General features: G+C 46.7%; 1 protein-coding gene across 3 annotated transcripts in view; it reads right to left on the bottom strand.

Annotated features, from left to right (window-relative positions):
- Positions 1 to 1565: 1565 nt before the first annotated feature.
- WASF2 (WAS protein family, member 2) overlaps positions 1566 to 26985 on the bottom strand; it is a 104595-nt gene continuing 79175 nt past the window's right edge. For 2 of the 3 annotated variants that reach the window (XM_011955559.1, XM_011955560.1), the window contains 8 exons: positions 26097 to 26269; positions 16478 to 16612; positions 15801 to 15954; positions 13529 to 13646; positions 12376 to 12506; positions 10084 to 10239; positions 6943 to 7457; positions 1566 to 5643 (listed from right to left, as the gene is read on the bottom strand). In XM_011955559.1, coding sequence (XP_011810949.1) covers positions 5486 to 5643; positions 6943 to 7457; positions 10084 to 10239; positions 12376 to 12506; positions 13529 to 13646; positions 15801 to 15954; positions 16478 to 16612; positions 26097 to 26226 — 1497 coding nt within the window. In that variant the 5' untranslated portion in view covers positions 26227 to 26269 and the 3' untranslated portion in view covers positions 1566 to 5485. The remainder of the gene's footprint in view (positions 5644 to 6942; positions 7458 to 10083; positions 10240 to 12375; positions 12507 to 13528; positions 13647 to 15800; positions 15955 to 16477; positions 16613 to 26096; positions 26270 to 26985) is intronic. The other variant, XM_011955561.1, reaches the window with a different exon arrangement.

Genomic DNA, 26985 nt, shown 5'->3' with positions numbered 1-26985 from the left:
CACAATATGTACACTGGTCCTCATGTGTGCCCACTCGTGTGTCTCTATGAAGCCCCAGCCCATACCCAGGGAATCCACTTTGTTCTTAGGCAGCCAAGGGTGCAGGTACTTCTGCTCTAACAGTCTGGGATAGGCAGGCCCTCAGCCAAGCTCACTGGATTTCAAAGCAAGAGCAAAAATGACCATCACCATTTACTGCCCTTATAAAACTGGGCACCAGGGAGTGGGACAGGTAAGAATGGAAACCTTTAACAGGCTCCCTACAACGTTAAAGCCCTCAATGATTTTGGATGGAGACTCTTACGCTGTTTCAGTTGCATGGTAAACACACCACTGGGCTCTGCCTAGAGAGGGGCCTGTGTTTGAACCACGTTCTGTTCCTGGCCAGCTATGTGATCTCAGGCAACTGTGAACCTGTTTCTCTCCTGTGTAAAACGGGGGACCCTTGCCTCTTAAGAATGAAATAAAAGATATGCCGTCTTTGGCAGGTAGTGGGCGCTCAATAAATGCTTATTCTTCTTAGGATCAGCCCAAGGAGGTGAAGAGACTTGCACAGGGTCACAGCTCCCGAGTGGCAGGGCCAGAATTCAAGCTCAGGCCTCTTTCTTCCCAGAGCCACACTCCTTCCCTCCAATTCCCTAGCAAGGGCGGCTCCCGAACCACCATTTTGTCTTCTGCCAGGGCGGGCGTCTGGCTGCCTGTCAGTCACCGGCCTTGGGAAGCCAAGTGCTGACTAAACACAGGCCTGAGCAGACGGGTGGAGGGAAGGGGCTTTGCAGGGGCGAACTGGCTCCGCGGCCCCCTTCTCTGCACCACCACCTCCAGCGATGAGCTCAGAGCGGCTGGCGCAGCAGTTGCTGACAATTCAAAACTTCTGCCCCCTCTCCTGGGACGCCAGTGGGTGACTCTCCGAACAGCAGGCGTGACCCGCAGTCACCAACTCTGCTCCCTCCCCTCTCCCGGGGGCCACTACACTGTGTCTGCTGGGTCCGGAACTGGGTGTCTGCTCATAAATTACCCCCAGGGACAGTTACCCGCAGCAGCTGTGCTTGGAACAACCGTTGCTTCCTGGGTAGGTCATTTTTTGGGTCAGAATACAAACCCAGCCCCCTCGCCTTCCTCAGGCAGAAGGGGCATGCAGCAGCCTAAACCTTTTATCCGATTCCATTGTAAATCGTTCTATTTAAGGTAAGTTGCTTGGGTCTGAAAGGCAGACAAGATGCCGGCCAGATGTTGGGCGCAGCATCAGCATTCAGCCTGTACTCCTCTCCTGCTTGATGCAAACAGTTGCCAGATTGTCTCCTGTGGCCCCAGCACACCCCTTCTCATGGTGAAAAGGGGACTGGGTATCTGGGCCTGCAGGCCCTCCAACCTGGGTCTCCTCCTAAATTGAAATGGTTTCCAGCCTTCTGCACATGGTGCACTTTCTGCACCCAAAAGCCTCCTGCCCTTCAGGCCCACCCACACTGGAGCCCCCTCCTGATCTCTGGCCACCACCTGTGACTATTAGTATCACTTCCTTCTAATCTCTTGTCCCATTAAAACAATACCACAAACACCAGAGGTGGCTGAGTGGCTATAAAGACTTTATCAAATTATTTAAAATGTTGGCATTTAAGTATTCATGTGTATACAGTTACATGGAACCTTCAGGTCAATGGGCACAAATGTGGTATACCCACGATGAGCCTGGCAGGGAAGCAAGTAAGACCAGGCTTGGAGCTACAGGGCTTTAAAAAAAATTGGATGTCTTTCTGAGGGTCTGAGAAGAACAGGGCAGAATAGGAAAGGGTCACTTTAGGGGTCTGGCTTAACCCACTGCCCAGATCTCCAACTGAAGAGCTCCTTTCCCATCCTCAAGGGAAGAGGGCCTGTTTTCAAACAGCATCGCTACTACACATACACCCATTCCCTAAAATCTTGATGTGGCAAACACACCCAAGAACCCACTGGAATACGTCCTTATAAATATGTTTGTATCAGAGAAAACAAGGCACTTTGGGAACATTATGGCTTACTCTACTACATGTACATCATTCTAGACAGAAAGTAAAACTTGGTTAGTTCCTCAAGTGAATTAACTGAACAAACTTAATACAGTAACAAAATTGTTCCCTAACCCACACTGAGGCACGGTTCAAGTGAACACGGCAGGAGGCACACAGTGAGGCACATCTCTCTGCGCGGCACCTGGTCCCAGGTCAGCTGGACCCCAGCAGGGCTCAAAGCCTGATGCCTCCAGGAAGCCTGACATCTCTCATGAGCAAAGCCCCGTGGCCCTGGAGCACTGGCTCCCTCCCTCACCATGCCCTGAGGTCAGGTGAGGGGCCATAGTGGGAGGCAGTCCTAGAGCAGAGCTGGGACACGGTGGGAATGCTTAAGCAGGGTCACCAAAACCACAGAGACCTCAATCTGTCCAGGCTGGCGCTGCAGAGTCGGAGGATCGGCGCCACGGGAAGAGATTTCACATTAGCCCTGACAACACCGCCTCGGCTATGCAGTGACATTGGCCAGGGTCGTTTCTGAGGGCGCTCTGAGCTTCCACTAGAGGCGAGCTGGAGCCTGGGCCAGCTGCTCTGAGCCTCCAAGGGCTGGCTGAGCCTGCCTCCTCCCCCGAGCTGCTCCTTTGGAATGTACCCATCTCACAACCAAGGCAAAGCCACACGCTATTGGAAGCTGGGCCCCAGGGCCACAGGAATGGGGGCAGGTCCCCTGGCCGGGGTGAACCAGGAAGGGAGGAGGCTCCTTGGCTTCAGCGCTTAGGAGTTCTTATGGTCCATTGTTCCATATTCTCACTAGCTTAGGCCCAGATTAAATAATCACTAAACTTTGCATTCTATGTTACGTGAGTCCAAAAACAGGATTACCTGCATTGCGTCCTTTATCATCTTAAAGGGCTCTGGGTCTAAAGAAGCCATTTTTTTTTTTTTTTTTTTTGGTGCATATGCATAAGTGGAGCCCAGAGGGCCTCTCAGCTCACTGGGTCCCCGGCCCCCCGAGTTGAGGAGGCTTCGCAAGGCCGGCTGCTACAAAGTGCCGAGCTTGGCTGCATAGATTTTAATGAGAGCGTCAGGCAGAGCTGTGCTGTTGCTCTCCGGGACTTGCAGATCATTACCAAACCAGCTGTAGGATGAGAACACAGCACATCGAAACCCTAGGAGGTCACTGAGCTAATGATCTAATCCTACCTTCCGCAGGCAGCGCCCCTCCCCACCTCCTCTTGCCCCCAGTCCTTTCCACGATGGACTCAGTCCATTCCAGAAGGCAGGCCAACACCGCCCCCTTCAAGGTCAGAGCAGAATGACAGTGAGTGGCTCTAGCTCTCCCTTTTCCGGAAAGGAGGAGGATGGGGGTAATTCAGTCAAAGCCATTAGGCCCAAACCCTGGCCTGGCCAGGCCCCAGGTCTCCTATTTGGGAGAACCACTGCCCTCTGCCTGCCTCTCTAGCTACTGCTGGGCTGCGGCCCAGACGCCTTCAACGGCCATTTTAGGGTTCTGATGAAAGCGCCTTCGGCTTCTAAGGTGCAGGCTGGGAAACAAGGTGGGGGTCCACATAGCCTGGTGTCTCAGTGTGGAGCTTGGTGCCAAGTCCTGTGCCAGAGACACCTGATCTGGAGAGAGGGAAGAGGGCATACTTGGGAGTGGCCACGGCAGGAGTGCATCCTGGCCCCTACAGGCTCAGTCCCCACACCCTGAGCTCCAGGAAAGAAAGCAGAGGGGAAGCGGCCAGCAAGGGCACAGAAGCAGAACCCATGACTACACTCTCTCCTCAAGCCGGAGGGCTTTACGAGGGCTTTGGCAATTACTACGACTATTTGCTGTGCTGGGTAGGGACAGATCCTGTTTCTCTTTGTTTCAGGGCTCTGAAAGCCGGAGAAGCCAGCAGAAGTCGATTTCAGCATAAGAGGCTACACAATAGTTAGGGCAGAGAGAAGAAGCCTCACTGTTGGCTAGAGCTGACCAGTTTTTTCTGAATAATAGCACCTGTGTATTAGCTCTGGGAAAAGCAGGGAGGGAGGGAGGGAGCTTCACCATGTGCAGTGAGGGGAGCTGGAAACAGGACCTGGAGCCCCTCTGCCTTTCAGCCCCTACTTCACGGCTGCCAGGCCCCTCAAGGCAGGTACCGGCACGGCTGCCAGCCTGAGGAACTGAAGTTTCCACAGTTGGCAGAATCTTTGTTTAAATTGGGGAAATAAAAGGGGGAGGAGTTGCAGAGGAATTGAAAACAGCACCTGTCACAGCTGCCTATCCCCTTCCTTCTCTCACTACTTCTGGTCCCCCAAAAGGGCTGGTCCCAAGGCTATGTGGTGGGTTGGTGACAGAAAAGGGGCAACAAAGAATGACAAGAGAGGCTATGAAGGTTTGAGCAGCACTGACAGGGCTGGCACAGACCCTGAGCCCTCCTACTGGGACCCCAACCTATGGTGAGGTCTGGAGTAGCAATACAGCCGAGAAAGCTCTGCCCAGACTCCAGTAGGTGCCCATTCTTTGGTCCCAGAAAGCACAGGTGACTTGGAATCAGGAACTCTGGGCTCTAGCTATGTCACTATCCAATTGTGTGACCTTGAGCAAGTCACTTCCCATCTCTAGGCCTCAGCATCCTTAAAGGGTGGGACCCACGGGGCTCCACTGTTCTTCCAGTCCTGCAGCTCCAAGTCTTCAGGCTTTGCTCCTGACAGCCAGAAGAGGCCCCTGTTCTCATGTGTCAGGGACAGTTTGGTCATGGATACTAGAGGTTAAAACTGGGCTGTGTTGCCTGAAGGCATCTAGAGGTGGTGGTGGTGCATCCTGAACACCATACTCACCAAAGGGATCCTGGGAGGGAGGCAACAACTCCAGCCTACAGAAAGGCATCATTTTTGGGCAGAGGAGGTGAGACATTCTTTAGAGGCTTGATGCCTTCTGGAATAAAGGACATCCCAGGCATAAGAGATCATTTAGCACGAGGCAGGCCTACCCTGCTGACTAGGGCAAAGGGTGAGGCAGTCTGGCCGTTGGAGCCTTCAGCCTGCTCTGCACTTTCAGGGCACAGGAAAGGGGCCAGCTGTGTCCATTCAGGCCACTCCCTCTGCTTTAGAACCAGAAAGTGGCTGGCATTATTTGAAGTGGCTGAGGACACGGGTTTTAGAAGACTGCAGTTGAATATGGCTCCTAAGGGAAGGCCCCATCTCCAACGGAAACCCGATCAAAGGAATTTGCTTTGGGATTTCTCCTTCCTTTCAATATGCAACAGGCACTTGAAGGAAAGAGGGAACATCCCAGCTACTGAACCTCAGGAGCCCCACAGGGCCTAACAATGGGGAGAGGAAATACATGTTGATTTGGAGGAAGCACTTGGATATATCTTTGGTTGCTTCAGGGAAAGCTTTGGCCCCTTAAAATTACTTTTTTCCTCCCCTTTCTCCCCTACGGATCTGTTGGGGTTGGCATCAAAGAAGGCAGGTAGGAAGGAAAGAAAAAGAAGGTGGACAGCAGGCAGAAAGAGTTAATCCGACCAGTCGTCCTCATCAAATTCAGAGGAATCATCTTCTGAGTCACTGTACTCAACAGCAATGCGACGAGACAAGATGGTGGCCACGTCATTGCCCACAACATCCCGCTTCTCTTGTTCCCGCTGCTCCTCAACCCTGCGCAGCTGAAAACCTGGTGGCAAAGAGACAGAGGGGTGAGGAAGGTGTGTCCTCAGCCTTGGAATCCATTTGGAACTGGGTAAGGGGGAGTGGCCACCAGTGGGTAAGGGGTATTGCAAAGGACAGAGAAAAAGAAGGTTGTTGTGGAAAAGCAGAAGATGAGTGTATGAAATTGGTGAGGTGTCTGAAAGGCAGCCTGCTGTCCTTTCTGGTTTACACACTTTCAGGCTGGTAAGGACTTCTCATGAGGCTTCAAAGTGGGGAGCAGGCACCACATTCCATACAGCAGATCCTCAGCCTGCCCAATTCCATCAATTATAATGGGGTTCAGCTGCCATAGACTGTCCTCTCTAGACTAGAAGTTTTTTGAGGATCACAAACAGAACCACGATAACCCCTTGGGACCACACCTGGCCCCTTGATAGAATAAATGCTCCAATGTTCCAGGAGGGTGAAATGATGAAGGGGGAGGGGAGGGGACGGAAGAGGAGAAAAGAGGAGATAAAAGAAAATGGGAGAAAAAAGGGGTGAGAAAGAGGGCAGGGGGCAAGGAAGGAAGACAGGAAGGGCAGAGCAGTGGAGAACGCTGGGGGGTTGCTGAGTCCAGCTGAACAATGGCCCACTAGGACAGAGATTCTTGTTTTTTTTTGAAGGCACAAAACCCTTCAGAGAAACTGATGAAAAATGGGGATCCTTCCCCAAGAAAAAAAATGCATGCAAAAACGCATAAGCATACATTTCCAAGGACTTCAAAGATCCCAGTTTAAGAATCCTTTACTTTACGCTGGGCGCGGTGGCTCATGCCTGTAATCCCAGCACTTTGGGGGGCCGAGACGGGCGGATCATGAGGTCAGGAGTTCAAGATCATCCTGGCTAACACGGTGAAACCCCATCTCTACTAAAAATACAAAAAGTTAGCCGGGCATGGTGCTGGGCGCCTGCAGTCCCAGCTACGCTGAGGCAGAAGAATGGCGTGAATCCAGGAGGCGGAGCTTGCAGTGCGCCGAGATCGCACCAGATCGCACCACTGACTGCACTCCGAGTGAGACTCCGTCTCAAAAAAAAAAAAAAAAAAAGAAAAGAAAAGAATCCTTTACTTTTAAACCAAGGTGGAAAGAAATCTAAATCTCCATATTTTCAGGGTGAAGTCTTTTCTCAGGCTGCTCCCAGACCTAATGTCCCAATCTCTCCCCACCCAATGAAAGCTGTTTCCTGGGAAGGGCACAGGGACCCCTTTACTCATCCCCTAATCAGTCATCCCAGCTTCAGAAAGACAAGGCTCCACAGTCCCAGACCCACCACTGAAATTTACCTTGACGGATGGCTGAAAGCAGGTCGCTACGGGCATCACTCACGGCAGGCAAGGAGGACTTGGGCTTGGTGGTATCAGAAAGCAGTGGTGGTACAGCAGGCTGGCCATCTGCACCAGTGAAAGGGGGAGGAGGGGGCCCCGGAGGAGGAGGAGGAGGGGGAGGAGGAGGTGCTCCTCCTGTTGGCTGGGACAAGGGAGGTGGTGGCAGAGTTGGGTAGTCAGTTGCTGGTGGTGGAGGAGGAGGTGGAGGGGCAGCAAAATCAGGGTGAGGTGGGAAAGATGGGGGTGAGGGTGGTGGAGGCATCCCTGGAGACACAAATCCTACAGGTGGTGGTGGAGATGGGATGCCTATCATTGGAGGCGGAGGTGGCGGAGGGGCAGGTGGTGGAGCAAACCCAGGTTTAGGGCCTGGTGGAGAGCCTAGAGGAGGAGCTGGTGGTGGATGGCTTGGGCTGACCACACTGGATCTTTTGGGTCCAGCCAAACCAGATCCTCTTTGGTTGTCCGCTGGGTAACTAAAAGACCAAAGAAAAAAGACTCACCATCACGCTTAGAATGCAAACACCTACCTACAGTTAGCCTTGTCTATAAGCCGAGGTTTATCTTGGTTGACTATACCATTTCACTTTGGCTTAAACAGAAAGAAAAACCTACAGATGGTCAGAACAGACAAATAATGAAATAAGCAGCCTTGTAAGGTAATGAGCTTCCCACCAGTAGAGGAGGATAGCCAGATTGAGTAAAACTACCTGAAAGAAGTGGACTTGAATTCCTCTATCAGGTAAGGGCTAGCTGAGACATCTCTCAGACCCCTCTGCCTTTCCAGCTCTAAGGGGAAGGCACCCTCCCTCCCTTTCTCTAAGAAGGATGGTCCATGGCAGTTGCTAATTTAATCCTGGAGCCAGGTTAAGGGTGCATGCAAGAAAGAACTGGAATAAAAATTCAGACACCACCCACACACTAGGCTCTGTTTCTCAGGCTATTAACATTCACCAGCATTGGAGAGGGCAGGAAACCCAAGCCAGGCTGACCACACCTGAGTGGGATATAGATTTAGGTGCATGCATCTTCAGTGCTCATGTGGGAAAATCTTCAGAGAGAATGAATCTCAATCTGAGAATCCGCAGAGATGGGAAATGAATGTGCCACCTCTTTCAGACTCCTGACCCAGGCATGAAAGAGGATTATGGCTACACCTCTCCTGGGATCAGATTTGCTTGGCTGCAGCTGCAAGGTCTCAGGCCATGTGTGAAGCTGAAGGTTTTCTTTTTCCACCTTTGTATCTGCCCTGCACTAACAGCTACGCCTTAGAAAAGCAGCCATTTTGGAATTTTCCACAGACCTTCCAGTCTTAGCTGCATCTGACAGGGCCACCAGCAGGAAGTGATTTGGGAAGCAGAAGGAGATTTGGGATTAATGGTTTCTAGGGCCAAGAAGAACAAGGGGAGAGGAGGAGGACAGCACTGCTTTAGGTCTCCATGTGAGGGGTCCTCAACATATTCAATCTCTAATTAAGCAGTATCCAAGGAGAAAAGTGCATCTTTCAAAGCGCTCATTTATCAGGCATTAGAAGGGACAAAAGTAACGGAGAAAACAGTGCAATCTGAACAATTCTCAGATCTCTTTTCAGTCATTACTGCCTAACACTTCCATTGTACACCTCTGCTAGGGACACTGACAAATATAAAAATGGACGAATTTGGAGTTTCATCCCCCTTTTCCCTTTGTTTCATTGTTTCTGGAGATTCAACATAGCAGTGAAACTAACCAGAAGCACTAAGAGAGGAAGTGACTCTATGCTAGGTTCCTAGACAACTGGGCAAGGTATCTGCTAACTATTTCATGAACAGCAGATTGTACCACTTCATTTCATGATGAGTTAAAGTTAAGGAAAAGGCCCGGCACGGTGGCTCATGCCTGTAATCCCAGTCCTTTGGGAGGCCGAGGTGGGTGGATCATGAGGTCAGGAAATCAAGACCATCCCGGCTAACACGGTGAAACCCCCATCTGTACTAAAAATACAAACAATTAGCTGGGTGTGGTGGCGGGTGCCTGTAGTCTCAGCTACTCGGGAGGCTGAGGCAGGAGAATGGCATGAATGCGAGAGGCAGAGCTTACAGTGAGCCAAGATCACACCACTGCACTCCAGCCTGGGTGATAGAGACTCCGTCTCAAATAAATATATAGGGAGGCCGAGATGGGCGGATCACGAGGTCAGGAGATCGAGACCATCCTGGCCAACCCGGTGAAACCCCGTCTCTACTAAAAAAATACAAAAAAAAAATAAAAACTAGCCTGGCAAGGTGGCGGGCGCCTGTAGTCCCAGCTACTTGGGAGGCTGAGGCAGGAGAATGGCGTAAACCCAGGAGGTGGAGCTTGCAGTGAGCTGAGATCTGGCCACTGCACTCCAGCCTGGGCAACAGAGCAAGACTCCGTCTCAAAAAATAAAAATAAAAAAATAAAATAAAATAAAGTTAAGGAAAAAACAAGAAAGAAGGTGGTAACTTCTATTTGTTTGGGTATAGGCTAAACAGGAGTAGTTAAGAATATAGGTTCTGGAGTCCAACTGACCAATCACAGCTCTGCCCTTACTGGCTGTGACCTTTGGGTCATTTCATTGACTTCCCCTGTGCCTCAGTTTACTCATTGTAACATGGGAATAACAGTACCTATCTCAAAAGAGGACTCCTATGGGAATGAAGCAACATATACATAGAGTGTTAATTATTTCTATGATCTAGACAGTCTTGTTTGAAGTTATTTTAGTGATCTTGACCTAGGGTTTTAACTCTTTTTTTTTTTTTTGGTCTTGCTCTGTCACTCAGGCTGGAGTGCAGTGGCATGATCACAGCTCACTGCAGCCTTAACCTCCCAGGCTCAAGCGATCCTCCCACCTCAGTCTCCTGAGTAGATGGGACCACAGGCGTGTGCCACCAAGCCTGGCTAATTTTTTTGATTTTTAGTAGGGATGAGGTCTTGCTATGTTACCCAGGCTGGTCTTGAACTTTTGGCCTCAAGAGATCCTCCCACCTGGCCTCCCAAAATGCTGGGATTACAGGCGTGAGCCACTGCTCTTGGTCCATCTTTTTGTTGTTGAGTGTATAACCACCGATAGTGGATGGAGTAGGTACCACCATTTACCTGAATTCTGCTGGTGGAGGAGGCAAGTTGTCCTCGGAGAAGGAAGGAGAAGGTGAAGAAGCAGAGTCTGACTGTGGTGGTGGCGGATAGCTACTTGCATCCACGTTTTCAACACAGCCAATGCTGCCATTCTGGTACACCAAGGTGGGTGGATACCTGTCAATGAACCGAATGCCAAAAACTGTCATTTAAAGAGCCTGAGTGGGTTTTTTCTTCTTAAAAGGTACTACAAAAATGCATTTGATACAAAAGCTATTAGGGAGAAATAAAATAAGTATATTTCCCACATATTTTCTGTTACACTGAAATTTTATTTTAAGACTAAATATTCTATTGTCAAATATATCCCAGATATTTCTGCTGAATTGTTTGTAGTAACAGGATTCAACCCAGATTATCAAAACTGCTCCTTGCCCAGTGTTAGCCTTGTCAAACCCAGCAGTTCTTTTAAATTATCTCCCCAGTGTCAGGTGCAGATATACCTGAATCCCAAAGTCTGTCCTGTGGCAAAGGGTGAAGCCAAGTCCCAGAGGCTAGTGAGCTGCAAACACGTGACTGGCACACAGCCTGATTTTGAGGTCAGCAAGCCTCTGGAAAGCTGGAAGGCCAAGGAGGCACTGGATTGCAAAATCAAGCTCAGGATGAATGCAGGGTGCTATGTGGTACTAAATGTGGTCTTTCTGCCAGGTCTCTTTTCAAACAAAATGAGCTGACGATTAAAGTAGGGTGCTAGGGCTTGCCTCATGAAAACCTGTCCCTCAGTGCACTGGGCCTTGGGTGAATTTGTTCTGGGTGAACAACAACAAAACTTCAAACAAGCACAAATACACCAAGCATCAGCTAACAAAATCTGGCCTGCTCTGCTCCACTTCCCCCTCTTTCCACCATTGTTGGGGTCTAAAGAACTCATCTAAAACAGACCCCAGGGAGAAGAGAGTTAGAGGAAACTAACTGAATCAAAAGATGCTCTGATGTGGAAAATCCCCAAGGCCTGGAGCCCTGGAGCCTTGGCACGTCTCTTTATAGGTTCACCAACAGGCACGTCCAGACAGACTAACCATGAAGCCCCAACTCCAAACCGCCTGGACAACAGGAAAATGGGAGACAAATCCTCATCTTCCTACTCCACAAAAAAAAGACACATATGGGTAGCTGGCATTCTGAACACACAAGCTTCTGGCCTTAGAGTCACTGAACCTATGACAATTGCCTGTCTGAACAGTGCTACTGACCCTAGCCCCGCCCAGTCCGTAGCGAAAAGGGGTCCAGGGAACAAAATGGCCCCCTTTACTGGGAGGTGAAGGTAATGAAGGTACCCTCAGGGCTGATTTCCCAGTAGAGAAAAAGGTTCATTTTTTCTTTCACCATCTTCATCACTCTTTCAAACAGATCTCTTAATCCACGAAGAACAAGTGTCAGAAGTGTCAAGATTTTTAAAAGTCGAGATTTTCATGGTAGAGTTATTTCTAAAAGCAAGAACAACTCAACTCTTTTCTTTTATCATTCCTAGACACCCAGCATAAGCTGGCATGGTTCTCTGACAGCCATGATGCAATGTATTTAGAGAAAAAAACAGGGCGACATTCATGCCAAGCAGTCATGGTGACTTGGCTTTGAATGTCAACCAGGTCAGACACCAGGATAAGCATCAAACCAACCTTTAAAACCATCTTTTCCCCCCTTTAAACCTCCAGTGTGATTTGGTATTGGGAAATGGGGTCAGACTGACACCTCTTATTTCTCCACAGAGATATATAGCTTCAATACTGGCCGAGCAACCTTTCCCACACTGTCTATGAGGTCTGCATTCAGTCCCTTGGCCAGCCTCTCTCCCAAGACTGACAAAGGCTGACTGAAAAGTTGCTTTGGTGATGTGAACAGCTTTCTTGCCTGGCCCTCCCCAGCCCTGAGACTGAAATGCCCAGTTCTTAGGCATGACCTTCAAATCAATGCTCTGGAGGCAAAGGATTCCCAAGACCACTTTTCTTCCCTTTCCAGTCTTTCCTCTGGGGCCCTTAGATGTGTGTCTTGCAGAGTAAGGGCACTAGGAGTCATGGGCTTTCTTTTCCAGACCACTCCAGTCACCTCATTTAAATTGCTGAGTCTCTTGATCTATTTAGCAAATTTTAATCACCAGATGGATGCACTTTAAAGTAGCTGATTAACAGTGGTATTGATCTAAGCCACAGAGACAGACTTCAGGGGGTGTGAAAGGTGTCACACCAGAGCTGTCAGACTGTTGTCCCCACTCCCTTCAAAGAATGCTACCAACAGTACAAAGGCATTACCTACCCAGAAGGCCCCAGCTTTTCTTTGGACTCCACAAATTCTTGTCCCATCTTCATTTTCTCCCACTCTTCCTTACGTGTCTTGATTTTACGTGGGTTTACATTCCCTCGATTTGGATTATCTTTCTTTTCTTTCTATAATGAAAAGGAACAGGAAGGTCTTTGTAGAACATTTTCCAAAGTTCTTCATTAAAATTCTACCCATCTTCATGGATGCATATCTAAGAGATGATTTGCCTAGACAACACACAATAACTACAGAACTTACAGAATTACTGGGTTTGAAGTGACCTAGAGGCCATCTAATCCAAACCATCCCTGGGTGAAACATTTGCTCAATCCCACACTCAAATGCCTCCAGCAACGGGAACCCTACTTCCTCTTTGGATAACTCATTCACATTTTTGAAAAGCTGTAATTGCTAGAAGTTAGTGAACAGCTATTTATTATTTGCTTGGCCCCAAAGGTCAGTCAAGAGAGATGAGATGTAATGAGACCTGCAGTTATCTGGGGCATATATAAGGAAATAGTTTAAATAAAACAAAACAAAACAAAAACCAATGAAGAATTTTTCAGCCTGTGCAGCTGCTTTTGCCTCTGGCACTCTCCTGGGCCTCCTGGCAGCCATGCTAATGGGATTGAGGTTGCAACTGGTAGGTCACATACATACCAGGGAGAGTCTATGGGGAGGGAGAATCTCCCAGACCTACATATATCCCCCCACCCTAGCCCTGCCCAGTCAGTAGTGAAGGCATTAAACTGCTCCTTTTACAAATCAAACGCTGCAGAACCTTGTGCTGATCTCTGAGAAATGAGCTGCAAAACTGGCGGAGAAGGGACTAGCCTAGCTTGAGTGTCCAGCAGAGTCAGGTGCAAATTGCAAGAGAAATAAATGGTGAATAGAAAAGTCAATTTCTAAAACTCAGCCTGAATATACTCAATTGTTAATAGCACTGGGGGGAACAAACACATTTTTGGTGTGATTTATACTTTCATCTTGGTTGTGCTTGGTGTGGACACATTTTTTTAAGAGTTTCACCTGGCATCCAAGCAAGCAGCCACTCGAAATGATTACTTCACATAAGACTGGCTTCCTTTTTATCCCCCTCCACAACCGTGCCTACTGATGTGGAGAACAGAGGCCCCTTTCCCCTCACCCTATGCTTTCTCTTCTCTTTCATGATATCCTTGGTGTCCTGCAGCATCTTCTCCTTCCAAAGATCAAAGAAGTACGAAGGGTCTGTGTAGAATTTGAGTGCCTCTTTTCCATCGTCCCTGGGATAGAAATGAAGACAAGTAGCTGTCAGTAGACAGATGAGCTCCCAACCAAATCCAATATTCCAAACACCTACCAGTTAGCAGTTTTTACACCAAGGAATCAAGAAGTCATTTGAATCTATTGCATACCTCCTCTCCCATACCAGCATTTCAATGCCCCCGAATGGCACCTCTCTACTTATCAGACTTTTAAAGAACCTTAGCCTTACTTTCAATTCCTGGTAGATGAATTTGCATTGTCAGGGCAAGAACAGGTGATAGCAGCAGGGATCCTGATTACTTCTAATGATCTGCATGGCCACAGAGATCTCCCTGAGGATATTCGGATATCCTGGCACATCAGAGGGGATTTCTACCACTGGTTTCTCTTTTCCCACCAGTTCTGCAGGACTCTTTAGGAAGCATCAGTAGCTTCCTACCCACCGGAAACCTGTGTACACATATGGAGGTTCATGTGTATGCATATGTACACATATACACATGAAAAGTGTGTGTGTACAGCTGTTATTTCTCTGCACACACAGAAAACCAACCACAGCACTCCACCTTCTTGCTCCCTTCTAGAATAGCTCAGCATCCACACACACCCCAACCACAAGGGGGCTCCAGTGAGAAAAGACGGCCAGCTGTTTTAAGACCACAAGGTTTAATCACCAGTTCCTAATTAGTGGCTGTGCCAGTGGGACAGAGTAAACTACTGAGTGTCCATATAAGGGCTATCTGCCAGACTCAATGGTCCTGGTTGGAATCTTGCACTTTGGCATGGATAAGGTCCTCTCGCTATCCAGAAAGTATGTGCTTAAGACTGAACATTTATCTTAACATTATTCTGAACTAAAAAGAAATGGAAAGGTAATTCTATTCCCTGCCCTCCAATCCTATCACAACACAGAAAGCGCTTCCAAATCAAACATTAATAATTTCTATATTACATCTTCTCCTGAGTTAGATACACCACCAAGTTCAGATAACTGAGAGGCCATGCTAATTCTGATACTATATGCTAAAAAGAAAAATACCATTAACTGAAGAAAAAAATTCTCCTAATATCATTTGTTTATCCAATCCCACTACACAAACCCTATGTTACACTCCCTACAATATTATCAGTTGTATGACCCCTTTCTGCCCAATAACTCCTCTGCCCAAACCCAACTAGACTCAATAATGGAGGCTGCAGAGTCAAACCTCTGTCCTGCTATGCTGGTCCCTTTGAAAGCCAAGGGGCAAACATAATTTTACACAGTAAAATGAAGGACAGATGCCATGTACTTTATATCTTGTGAGAAGGCTCCCTGAATTGGACTGGTGTCCTTGAATTTCACATGGGTACACACACACACACACACACACACACACTCTACCTTGCAGTGTACACTCTGATAGAAGACATCCGCCTCCAGCTATCTGTAATTACTTTTTACCTGCTCCAAAGATATGTACGGATGTAAGCAAGATAAATATTCACCTTCTGTCCCTCTTCAGTGGTTTTCTGCAGGATGACAATACTACCAAACCACTAGAGGAGAGGGGCTTTAAGTTGTCTATAAGGCTACGTTCTTTTTCAAGTCCAGGGACAGCAGAGTAGGTCCTTTCAGAAGAAAATGTCCAAAGGATGTTCAAAACAAAGTGAACGATGCTCATTTGGAAGAATGCCAATTACTCCTTAAGCTTTGGAAAGACCCCTCTGGGCCCAGAGCAGCCAGTCCAAGAGGCTGGCCCCACCAACACACCCAAACATCTGGTAATCTAGTGGTTTCCAAGTAAGTGGGAGCCTTGCTAGAATGTTGCCCCTGGGATCCATGCTGTAGGACCGCCTTGTAACAAAGTCCTTTTGGTTCTATAATAACTAAATTCCTTGGATGGAATCCAAGATGGACCTGGTTTATACGAAATTAAACTCTGTAGCATGCCATGGTTACAGTAAACTTTCAATATGTATTATATTCACTATGAATTTCAGAAACCAAACAATAATAAGTGACAAGTGTTTATGGGGTAAATTTTAGTTTCTGCTGCCACAGACAACTTTGGGGTAGGCAGTAAGCTTTTAGATACAATCCTCTCATGTAAACAACCACTTCAGATAAAAAGACCATTTAGTGTTATTAAACCACTGGTTGAAAAAGGGAGGAGCTAGCCAGCCATTACCTGTAAGGGGTAAGATTGTTGAGAGGGGGAGGAGTATCACAGGTATTGTATGTTTCTAAGACAGGCACCGGGAGAGAGTTTCTGTCAAAAAGCTTCTGGTCTTGAATGGTGGAGCTTCTGAAGGCTTTTCGGGTGTTGATTCCTTGTAGTGACACTGAGAGAAGATGGAAGGCGTTAGAAAATGGACGACAGGCTATTTGAGCAAACACTGAGTCACACCAGTCAGAGAGGCCTCAGCTGCTGCATTTCTTGGCTGCGGCTGTCTGCAGTCAGGCTTTTTTTTCCCTCCCCCTCTGGGGAAGCCCCACAAGGCTGTCAGCAGCCCAGTCATTTCACGACTGAACAAAATGAGGCAACACAAAGGTTTACTATGTGGCCAGATCTAGCAGGCCTCTCCTTAGGAGGAATGAATCTTCCAAGTACTTTTATGGTAGCAAAATACGATTGAGGGAGGCGAAATTTGAGAAAGAAGGAATTGGGGGAATGGGAGAAAGGAGTGCATGGGGGTGTGGTGGAGCTAAAAAGGTTCTTTCCAGCACTCAGGCTTGTGTCACTTCAAAGCAGAACTCTATAGGTCTCTGTGATTTCTCCCCTCACTTTTTTTTAATAAATCAGGGGGAAAAAATTCTACAAAACTGCTCAGCAGAGCCTACAAATGCTGAGCTCAGCTTTCTTACCTTCTTCTTCCTTGGGATCCAGCTGAGTGACTTTAACTTGTAGTCGGTCGACCCTCTCAGCAAGGGAGCTTACCCGAGAGGCAAAGGTGTTTGCCTGCGTAAAGAGCTCTCCAAAAATGTCCTCTGCATATTTACCTGGGAAGAGCAAAGAAACCAAGTCACTAGTGCATAGAAGTAACGTAAATGGTCAGAAAAACTGGCTACTGAAGATCGTGTTCCCTAACCACCAAACACATACTATACACACACATACCCTAAGACGGTTTGGGCTATATGCAGATGACTGCTCTTAGAGAAATACTCTTCATAGTTTAGGAAGTCTGCATATGTTCTATAACTAATAGAGTCTTCTTGACAGATGTGAACAGTCATGAAACTCAAAACAGGCTGAATAAAACTGAAAGGTGTAATGCAAAAAATTAAGCCTGGAAGAACAGATAGTATTTCTATACATTTCCAGCCTGGGCAACATGGTGAAACCCCGTCTCTACTAAAAATACAAAAATTAGGCAGGTGTGCTGGCAGGCACCTATAATCCCAGCTACTGGGGAGGCTGAGGCAGGGGAATCACTTGAACTTGGGAGGCGGAGGTTGCAGTGAGCTGAGACCGAGCCACTGCACCCCAGCCTGGGTGACGGAGCGAGACTAAAACTAAACTAATAAAATAACATTACACATTTGCCCATAGCCCTTAGCCTCTTACTGTTCTGTAAAAGTACCTTAAAAAATGGTTCTGAAAAACAGATTGGGAGTTTAGAGGACATTCTAGGTATCTAAAATTAACATGAAAAGTAAGAAATTAGTTCCTCAATGGAGCCTTGAAAGTACAGTGAACTATGATTAGTGTGTTAAATGTGAGGGGCCCTGAGCTTATCAACAACCCATAGCAGAGATGTACAACTTCTTTTAAGAGGTGGAAAGGTTACTTTATGTTTTATAACTTATAATTTGTTTTTTCTTTTTTTGGAGACAGAGTCTCCCTCTGTCGCCCAGGCAGCAGTACAGTGTGGCATGATCTTGGCTCACTGCAACCTCCATCTCCTGGGCTCAAGCAGTTCTCATGTATTAGCCTCCTGAGTAGCTGAGATTAAAGATGCGCACCACCATGCCAGGCTAATTTTTGTATTTTTGGTAGAGATGGGGATTTGCCAGGTTGCCCAGGCTGGTCTCAAACTCCTGGCCTCAAGTGATCTGCCCACCTTGGCCTCCCAAAGTACTGGGATTACAGGTGTTGAGTCACCATACCCAGCTTGTCACCTACAACTTTCAAAGTCTCTGCTCTAGGTTACAGTCCTTCAAATCTACATCTCAGGAACCAAGTGAAAAGCTGAAACTTTCAAGCCCTCTGAAAAGCAGCATACCAGTGGTCTCTTTCCACAATGTCTTGTTTTTTAGAAAAAGAAAAGTTCCGTACTTTCAACCCTGGAATGCAAGGAGAATCTGCAGCCAAAGAAACATAACAGCAATTTGACACTACCTCTATATTGTCATTCCAAGCCACAGGCACATTCTTACTAGGAATGAAAAGTGGTGCATACGAATAAATATACCATCTGAGCTTTTTTTTTTCCCCTAGACAGAGTCTTGCTCTATCCCCCAGGCTGGAGTGCAGTGGCGCAAAATCTCGGCTCACTGCAGCCTCTGCCTCCTGGATTCAAGCGATTCTCCTGCCTCAGCCTCCCGAGTAGCTGGGATTATAAGTGCCTGCCACAACACCCGGCTTATTTTTTTTGTTTTTAGTGGAGAGAGGGTTTCATCATGTTGGCCAGGCTGGTCTTAAACTCCTGACCTCAGGTGATCTGCCCACCTCGGCCTCCCAAAGTACTGGGATTACTGGCATGAGCCACCGCGCATGGACCTATCATCTGAGCTTCCTGCAAGGTGAAGGCAAGCATAAGAGACTGTGCCCAATCAAATGATAATTTTTTTTGAGAACTATTTAAAGTAGGCTTTAATTTCTAGCTTCGAAACTACATTTATGCTTAGTCCATATTTGAAGGGGTAAAAAATAGCCTGAAAGGCCAAAACCACACCTTCAGGGTGAACTGCAGCTCACCTTCCCAGTACAACATGAAGAGTGGGGATAAGACCAATCAACTGCATATTTTGAATTGCTTATTAAGTCGATAAGGACTTCTAATCAAGGAAGAAGCAAGTCCTTGCATACTGATCATTTGTGACCTAAACAATTATGGGAAGCTCCTGGGCTCAAATAACTCAAATCAGCTGATAAGCATTTCTACTCTGCAGGTTGAGGATTGTATCTGAACCCTGTTCATAATATGGCTAAGTTCCTATAAAAGCCATACTGTATCATGCTTGTCTAGGTAATGGAAAATTGTGTCTGGAAGGCTAAAACAGAGAAATATGCAACATTATGTGCGGAAAATAAACCAAGCTCAAAAATATCTGTTAAAAATAAAAGGCCAGGCGTGGTGGCTCATGCCTGTAATCCCAGCACTTTGGGAGGCCAAGGTAGGCAGATCACCTAAGGTCAGGATTTTGAGACCAGCCTGGCCAACATAGTGAAACTCCACTATTGATAATACAAAAATGAGCTGGGCATGGTGGCGGGCACCTGTAACCCCAGCTACTCAGGAGGCTGAGGCAAAAGAATTGCTTGAACCTGGGAGGCAGAGGTTGCAGTGAACCAAGATCGCACCACGGCACTCTAGCCTAGGTGACAGAGCGAGACTTCATCTCAAAAAAAAAAAAAAAAAGCTGCGTGTGGTGGCGCACACCTGTAATCCCAGCAACTCAGGAGGTTGAGGCATAAGAATCACTTGAACTTGAGAGGCAGAGGTTGCAGTGAGCCCAGATCGTGCCACTGGCTCCAACCTATCTCAAAAATAATAATAATAAATAAAATGAAATAAAAGAAAAAAGAAAAATATCAATTAATCTTCCAGCTATTCTGGTGGGGCAAAAAAAAAAAAAACCAATCAACTTACACCAAAAGAGTCACCAAGAGTACCTAGGATTTCCTGGTCCTTAAGTGAAGAGGGTAGTGATAGTAGAAGTAGAGGCTCTGTGTGGCACAGTGGTTTTCAAGATAAAATCTTACAAAGAACCTCAACATATAAAACTAGTAACTATAAGATCTCTATTTTAAGAGGAAGTGAAGTGGTGTGAAGGCTTCCCCACTGTCTCATCACCTCAGGCCTGAGGCAGACTTAGAACTATACTTTGAGACATGGAAGGAGCAGTAGACTTCAAATCAGAAAATCTGAATCAAAGTCTCAGCTCTTTCTATTTATACTTGTGTACTCATCAGCAAGTCACAATCTCCCAGCCTTAGTTTCCTCATCTGTAAAGTAGGGATAATACTACCCCATCAAGTTACCATAAGGATTAAGTGAGCTAAAAATGTGAGTTGTTACAATGAGATTCTTCCTTATACTCCTCAACCACATTACATGACTTAAGAGTATAAATACCTGGCCAGGAGCGGTGGCTCAAGCCTGTAATCCCAGCACTTTGGGAGGCCGAAATGGGCGGATCACGAGGTCAGGAGATCGAGACCATCCTGGCTAACACGGTGAAACCCCGTCTCTACTAAAAAATAAAAAAAAAAAAAAAACTAGCCGGGCGAGGTGGCGGGCACCTGTAGTCCCAGCTACTTGGGAGGCTGAGGCAGGAGAATGGCGTAAATCTGGGAGGTGGAGCTTGCAGTGAGCTGAGATCTGGCCACTGCACTCCAGCCTGGGCGACAGAGCGAGACTCTGTCTCAAAAAAAAATAAAATAAAATAAAATAAAAAGAGTATAAATACCTAAGGCCAGGCACGGTGGCTCATCAACGCTTTGGGAGGCCAATGCGGGTGGATCACTGAAGGCCAGGAGTTTGAGACCAGCCTGGCCAACATGGTGAAACCCTGTCTCTACTAAAAATATAAAACTTAGCCACGTATGGTGGCACACCATCTTGTAATCCCAGCTACTCAGGAGGCTGATACATGAGAATTGCTTGAGCCCAAGAGACATAGGTTGCAGTGAGCCGAGATCACACCACTACAAACAAACAAACAAATAAAACCAAAAAACAAACAAACAAACAAACAAAAAACAGAGTAAATTCTAAATACCTAAAGTTTTTGTTTTTAAAATTTTTTTTTATTTTTTAGACAGACACTTGCTCTGTTGCCCAGGCTGGAGTACAATGGTACAATCTCAGCTCACTGCAACCTCTGCCTCTCTGCCTCCTGGATTCAAGAGATTCTCCTGCCTCAGACTCCTGAGTAGCTGGAAGTACAGGCACATGCCCAGCTAATTTTTGTATTTTTAACAAAGAAGGGGGTTTCACCATGTTGGCCAGGCTGGTCTCGAACTCCCAACCTCAAGTGATCTGCCTTGGCCTCCTCAAGTATTGGGATTACAGGCGTGAGCCACTGTGCCCAGCCTAAATATCCTAAGTTTTAAGTTTAGAGGAAAATTTTAAATATAATTCCAATTAGTAATTTGATAGTCTCTATTCTTCAAGTGCTAAAATTTACTCCAACTTTTGAAAACAGAAATGTGATATTGAACTAGGGAAAACCAAAGTGTCTTGTTCAGAGTTAAACTTCACTCATTCAGATTACCGAGAGAGACCCAATATCCATCATTATCCAACATTCATAACAGATACCACATTTTGCAAAAGATTCTAGGAAGCAGTCTTCAATTTTGTTTTTTCCTTAGCAGAACTCTTCAAATGAAATGTTACGTGGAAGCAGAACAGGTAAAACTGATTTTTTAAAATGTGAAGTTGCTCTTATTGAAGTCTGAGTGGGAGTCTTGGAGCTCCCCAATGGCATGCCCCACCCCCTCACCCACACTGCAGTCAGTTAGAAACCTAATATCTAGCTTGATTTTCTAATGACCCAAGTGGGGGTTCCATTCTCCTGGGTGGCCACAATACTGATACAAAGTGCTGGCTGGCCGTGCCTGTATTTCCTAAGATACAGCAACCGAATATATGAAATGCCATCTCACTGTTCTGAGAAAAAAATAAGAATTCTGGATGTGCTGTCACGGAGCAATCTATGGCTGTGGGATTTTTAGTTTTATGCTTTATCCATTCCATAATCAGCCTTTCAGTACTAAATTGAGAAGTTCCACCCAGGTACAATGCACATGAGGCCAAGGTCATGAGCCTGAAGCACATGTGAACCCTTCCCTGCACTCCTCTCAGCTAGAAGAAATCCCAGTCATCTTTCAAGGTCCCATTCAAATGTAACCTCTTCTATGAAGTCTTCCTTGACCCTGCCTATCCCTACCTGTGCCCCCACTACCCACAGAAAGTATTATTTCCATTCCTACATTCTTTGTGCATCAACAGCATGGAATAGTGGGAAATACATAGGCGTGAATTATTCGACATTTACTGAGCTTCTACTGGGTGACAGGTACTACACAAGGTAGACACTGGGGTTCAAAGACAAATAACACATGATTACTACCTTCAACAATTTTTTTTTTTTGGTTACCCAGGCTGGAGTGCAGCAGCGCCATCTCAGCTCACTGCAGCCTTGACCTTCTGGGCTCAAACGATCCTCCTACCTCAGCCTTCCATCTCAGCCTTCCAAACAGCTGGAAGTACAGGCGCATGCCACCACACCCAGCTAATTTTGTTTATATTTTGTAGAGAAAGGGTCTCACTATGTTGCCCAACTCTAGGGCCCAAGCAATCCTCCCATCTCAACCTCCCAGAGTGCTGGGATTATAAGCACGAGCCATTGTGCCCAGCCAAGAATTTTTAATTGAGTATGAGACATAGGTGATTTGTGATATAATGTGATAGGATAATATAGGCATATAATGGGAGCTCAGAGGAGCACTCTTAGCCCAACCTGGAAGAGAAGATTCCTGAGCTGGACCTTGAAGGATTAGCTACAGGCAGCCAGGCAGACAAAGATGGCAAGGGCTGTTCAGCCAGGGAGGATAGCAAGAGCACTGTTTGGAAATATGTCTCAGGAGAACTGCTAGTAGATAATAATTAAATCTTTTTTCCTTTCCTTTTTCCTTCTATTTAATTAATTTATTTGAGACAAGGTCTCACCCTGCTGGCCAGTGCTGGAGTGGCATGATCATGGCTCACTGCAGCCTTGAACTCCCAGGCTCAAGCGATCCTCCCACCTTAGCCTCCCAACCAGCTGGGACTACAGGTGTGCACCACCACACCTGGGTACTTTTTAAATTTTTGTAGCAATAGGGTCTCAGTATGTTGCCAGGACTGGTCTCGAACTCTTGAGCATAAGCAATACTTGTGCCTCAGCCTCCTAAAGTACTGGGATTACAGGTGTGAGCCAGTGTGCCAGGCCCCCTTTTTCCATTTTAAAAGACTAAAGTGAAGGCTGGGCATGGTGGATCATGCCTGTAATCCCAACAGTTTGGGAGGCTGAGGTGGGTGCATCACCTGAGGTCAGGAGTTCGAGACCAGCCTGGTCAACATGGTGAAACCCCGTCTCTACTAAAAATGCAAAAAACTGACCAGGCGCGGTGGCTCACGCCTGTAATCCCAGCATTTTGGGAGGCTGAGGTGGGCCTCATGATCTCATGAGGTCAGGAGATCGAGACCATCCTGGCTAACACGGTGAAACTCTATCCCTACTAAAAATACAAAAAAATTAGCCAGGTGTGGTGGTAGACGCCTGTAGTCCCAGCTACTCAGGAGGCTGAGGCAGGAGAATGGCATGAACCTGGGAGGCGGAGCTTGCAGTGAGCCGAGATGGCGCCGCTGTACTCCACCCTGGGCGATACAGTGAGACTCCGTCTCAAAAAAAAAAAAAAAAAAAAATTAGCTGGGTGTGGTGGCGTGTACCTGTAGCCCCAGCTACTCAGGAGGCTGAGGCAGGAGAATCACTTGAACCCAGAGGCAAAGGCTGCAGGGAGCCAAGATTGCGCCATCACACTCCAGCCTAGGCAACAAGAGTGAAACTCTGTCTCAAAAATAAAAAAATTTTTAAAATTGTTAAAATGGAATTGTAGAAAATGAGGCTAGAAAGGAAGGCAGGTGTTGCAGGGTCCTGAATGCTAGGCCAAGGAACTTAAATAACTCCACAGTGAAGAAGAAGGGAGAGAAATAGTTGAGATGTGTACTCTGACTATAAAAACACTTGTTACATTACAAAAGTTAACACAGAATTAACTTTCAAAGCTTCAGAAATTCAGAATCATAAAAGTAAAAAGTAAGATTTGATTTTTAGGCAGATCACTCTTGCAGGGATATAGGAACAGATTTAAGGGGGTTGGATCAGAGAAAGAAGGTAGAGGGAGGCTTGGTGAAAGTCAATGAAGTCTAAAATAGGGCAATACTGGCAGAGACAGAGAGTAAGGGACAGAGTTGAGAAATTTGTAGGAAGTCTGAGTTTAAACAGTGACTTTGCCTCTTACTGGCTGTATCTCCTTAGGCAAGTTACTTTTTTTTTTTTTTTTTGAGACGGAGTCTCGCTCTGTTGCTCAGGCTGGAGTGCAGTGGTACAATCTCAGCTCACTACAACTTCCGCCTCCCGAGTTCAAGCAATTCTCGTGCCTCAGCCTCCCAAGTAGCTGGGATTGCAGGTGTGTGCCACCATGCCTGGCTAATTTTTATATTTTTAGTAGAGACAGGGTTTCACCATGTTGGCCAGGCTGGTCTTCAACTCCTGACCTCAACTGATCTACACCCTTCGGCCTCCCAAAGTGCTGGGATTACAGGCATGAGCCACTGTGCCTAGACAAGTTACCTTACTTTTCTGAGCCTTATTTTCTTTATCTGAAAAATGGGCATACCACCACCTAATCTCATAGGATTACTGAGAAGATTAAATGAGATAACCTATGTCAAGATCTTATCCAAACATGGCATAAAGTAGGCAATCAATAAATGTGGGTTCCCTTCTCACTCTCTCCCCATTCGCTCCTCTTAGGAATTATTTATTTCTGCCTCCCCTTATAGATTATGAGCTCCTGGAGGGCAGAGACCATTTCTTATTATTGCTGTATCCCCTCAGCATCTGGTACATAAAATATGTTCAACACATGTTTATTGGATGAATAAAGGGTCAGTTAGCCCCCACAATGTAAGAAAATCTTGTTTCCTTGGGCATAAGGTGGCTTTGGCCCTCAGATCAGCTTCCTCAAGATAGGAGTGCTCTGATCACAAGTGGGAGTGTGAGCAATGGCATCCATCAGCACCACCCTGGAAATATAGCTGAGAGAGAGCATAACTTCAGTAAGTGGAAATAAGAAGCATCATTAGCTAGATGTTCTTTGTCCTATGAAGAAGGAACCAGTGTGTGATTGATTGACTTCCACCCATTTGGCCTTCTCAGAGAGAGAGGCAGAAATTATGCCTTTAAAAATCAGTGAGGTCTCTGCAGCCTTGATATGGTTCCTTGTCAGCTGCACTGCTGTTGCGCTACTGTCAGTGTTCCTTTGTATAAGACATGCACCGGCAGGGTTTCATTTCTTCATGATGCCCCTCTAGGTTTCTCTAAGCCCTGGATCAACTGAGATGGTCCCTGAGGTAGGTGAAGGCTTAGGAATCTCAGACTCCATACATCATCTGGTCACAGAGTTCTGTCTCCTCAGACTCCTATTTTAAAGGCTGGGCTTATTGCTATATGGGGGAATGCAGGCTTTCTTGATATTCCACTGCCTTCACTAAGGGCAGTGATGCGATAGGAGGCGTGAGTATCTGAAATAATTCACACCAAAATGCCTTTGCTAAGGAAGATCACTAAAATGGCATTTTGACGGAGGTTCTTATGGGAGCTGGAGTGGCACTAGACAAATGCAGAGCCAATCCAAGCATCTGCCCTTCCCATATCTCAGCTTCAAGCAAACAAAGTCAACTTGATTCAGAATGAAATCTAAACCACATGCATGTACCCCACCCAAGGCAGTCTCATTCATTCTTGCCAATTAAAAAAATATATATAGTTGAGCTGGCTTTCCTTCAGCTCCAAAACAGTCTGGGCTAACCCCCATCTTCCTCCTAAGGAAGAATGGCTCCAGCTACTATTTGTGTCACTGTATGTTCACACAGCTTGCAAAACTCCCAAAACCCTAGAGAATGCAGAAGTAATTTGTACCCTGAACTTGGACCTGGGGGCTTGCAGCACAATTAAATGTGTACCAGGGTGGACAAGACAGTCAGAATCTCTCCAAAGGCATGTTTGCTTTACTTCTCTTTGGGAAGAAAAGGGGTGGGGGTGTTGGGTAGATAAAGACTATTGGCACATTTGAGGCTTCAACAAAGTCAAGCTACATCGAACAGCTCGTGTAATTACAGGCACATTCCCCGACCCAAGATACTGCTCTGTGAACCTCCCACTTTACACACACAGAATTCTGCTCTGTCATTCCGTCTGCAGTTTTTGCTGCAGCCCTTCCTGCCACCCTTCCCACAGATTTCTGTTGAAGCAGGTGGAGGGGGAGGGGGGAGGGAATTTAGAGGGTGGTGGTAGATAAAGAAGGTTGAAGAGGAGAAGCTACACCAAAAGGGAGCCTCTCTTTGGGGAGGAGAGGGAGGATACATTTTCGCATTACCTAGGGAAGGCAGATGGGGGAGAAACAGGAACGCGGGAGGAGAAGGAAACTAAATAAAGAGCACCAACGACCCCTGAGGGCAAAGCATAGGCTCTCTGAGGCACTCACTCAGGCTGCCCAGCTGTCGGATGACATTTGCCAGGGTGATGTTGGTCACGCATTCCAGCTCGCTTCTAACGCTAGGCAACGTCTGACGGCACAGGTGCCTTGGCTCGATGTTCCTCGTTACTAACGGCATGGTGGACCTGCTTCAGGCAATGTTCTGAATGATGAAAAACAACCTAAAAAAGAAATAACAGGAAAGTATTACTCAACCACAAATTCCAGGCACACTAGGGCTGTGTGAATCTTTTTTTTTTTTTTTTTGGTCTTACCCTGATCTAAAACAGCTTTTAAAAAAATCTTCACTCCCCCTATCTTTTTTTTTTCTTTCATTTTTAAGTCCTCCCTCCCCTGCCCTTTTAAAGGTTTGCTATTAGAAGATCTGCTATGTAAGTTTAGAAATTCTGGACTGGTGACTGCTGCCTGAGGTACATAGGCAGCACAGAAACGTTAAAGTGCCAACTACTGCTCCAACCAACAAGAGTCCCCAGAGGCAAGGAGGCATAGTTAGAAAACAGCCCATTCAGCAGACACTGGACGGTATAGATCCTATCCTTGGGGTGTTCATAACCAGGACAGATCAGATTCTAGGCCACCAATTATAAAAATCAAAAAAGAACACTGTCACCTGATAATCTCCACAATGAAATCAAGCTGCCAATAATGACTGATATACATCAGGATATAACTTTTCCAGTCCTTCCTTGGTGAATGGCTGTTAATGTACAGGTAACTACTAGGCTAGGCACGGTGGCTCACGTCTGTAATCCCAGCACTTTGGAAGGCCGAGGCAGGTGGATCACCTGAGGCCAGGAGTTCGAGAGCAGCCAGGCCAAGATGGTGAAACCCCGTCTTTTTTTTTTTTTTTTTTTTTTGAGACGGAGTCTCGCTCTGT

The sequence above is a fragment of the Colobus angolensis genome, unplaced genomic scaffold (assembly GCF_000951035.1).
Source record: "Colobus angolensis palliatus isolate OR3802 unplaced genomic scaffold, Cang.pa_1.0 Scaffold4, whole genome shotgun sequence".
Taxonomy (NCBI): domain Eukaryota; kingdom Metazoa; phylum Chordata; class Mammalia; order Primates; family Cercopithecidae; genus Colobus; species Colobus angolensis.
The sequence above is the reverse complement of the archived record's forward strand: the minus strand, read 5'-3'. Positions and strand labels throughout refer to the sequence as shown.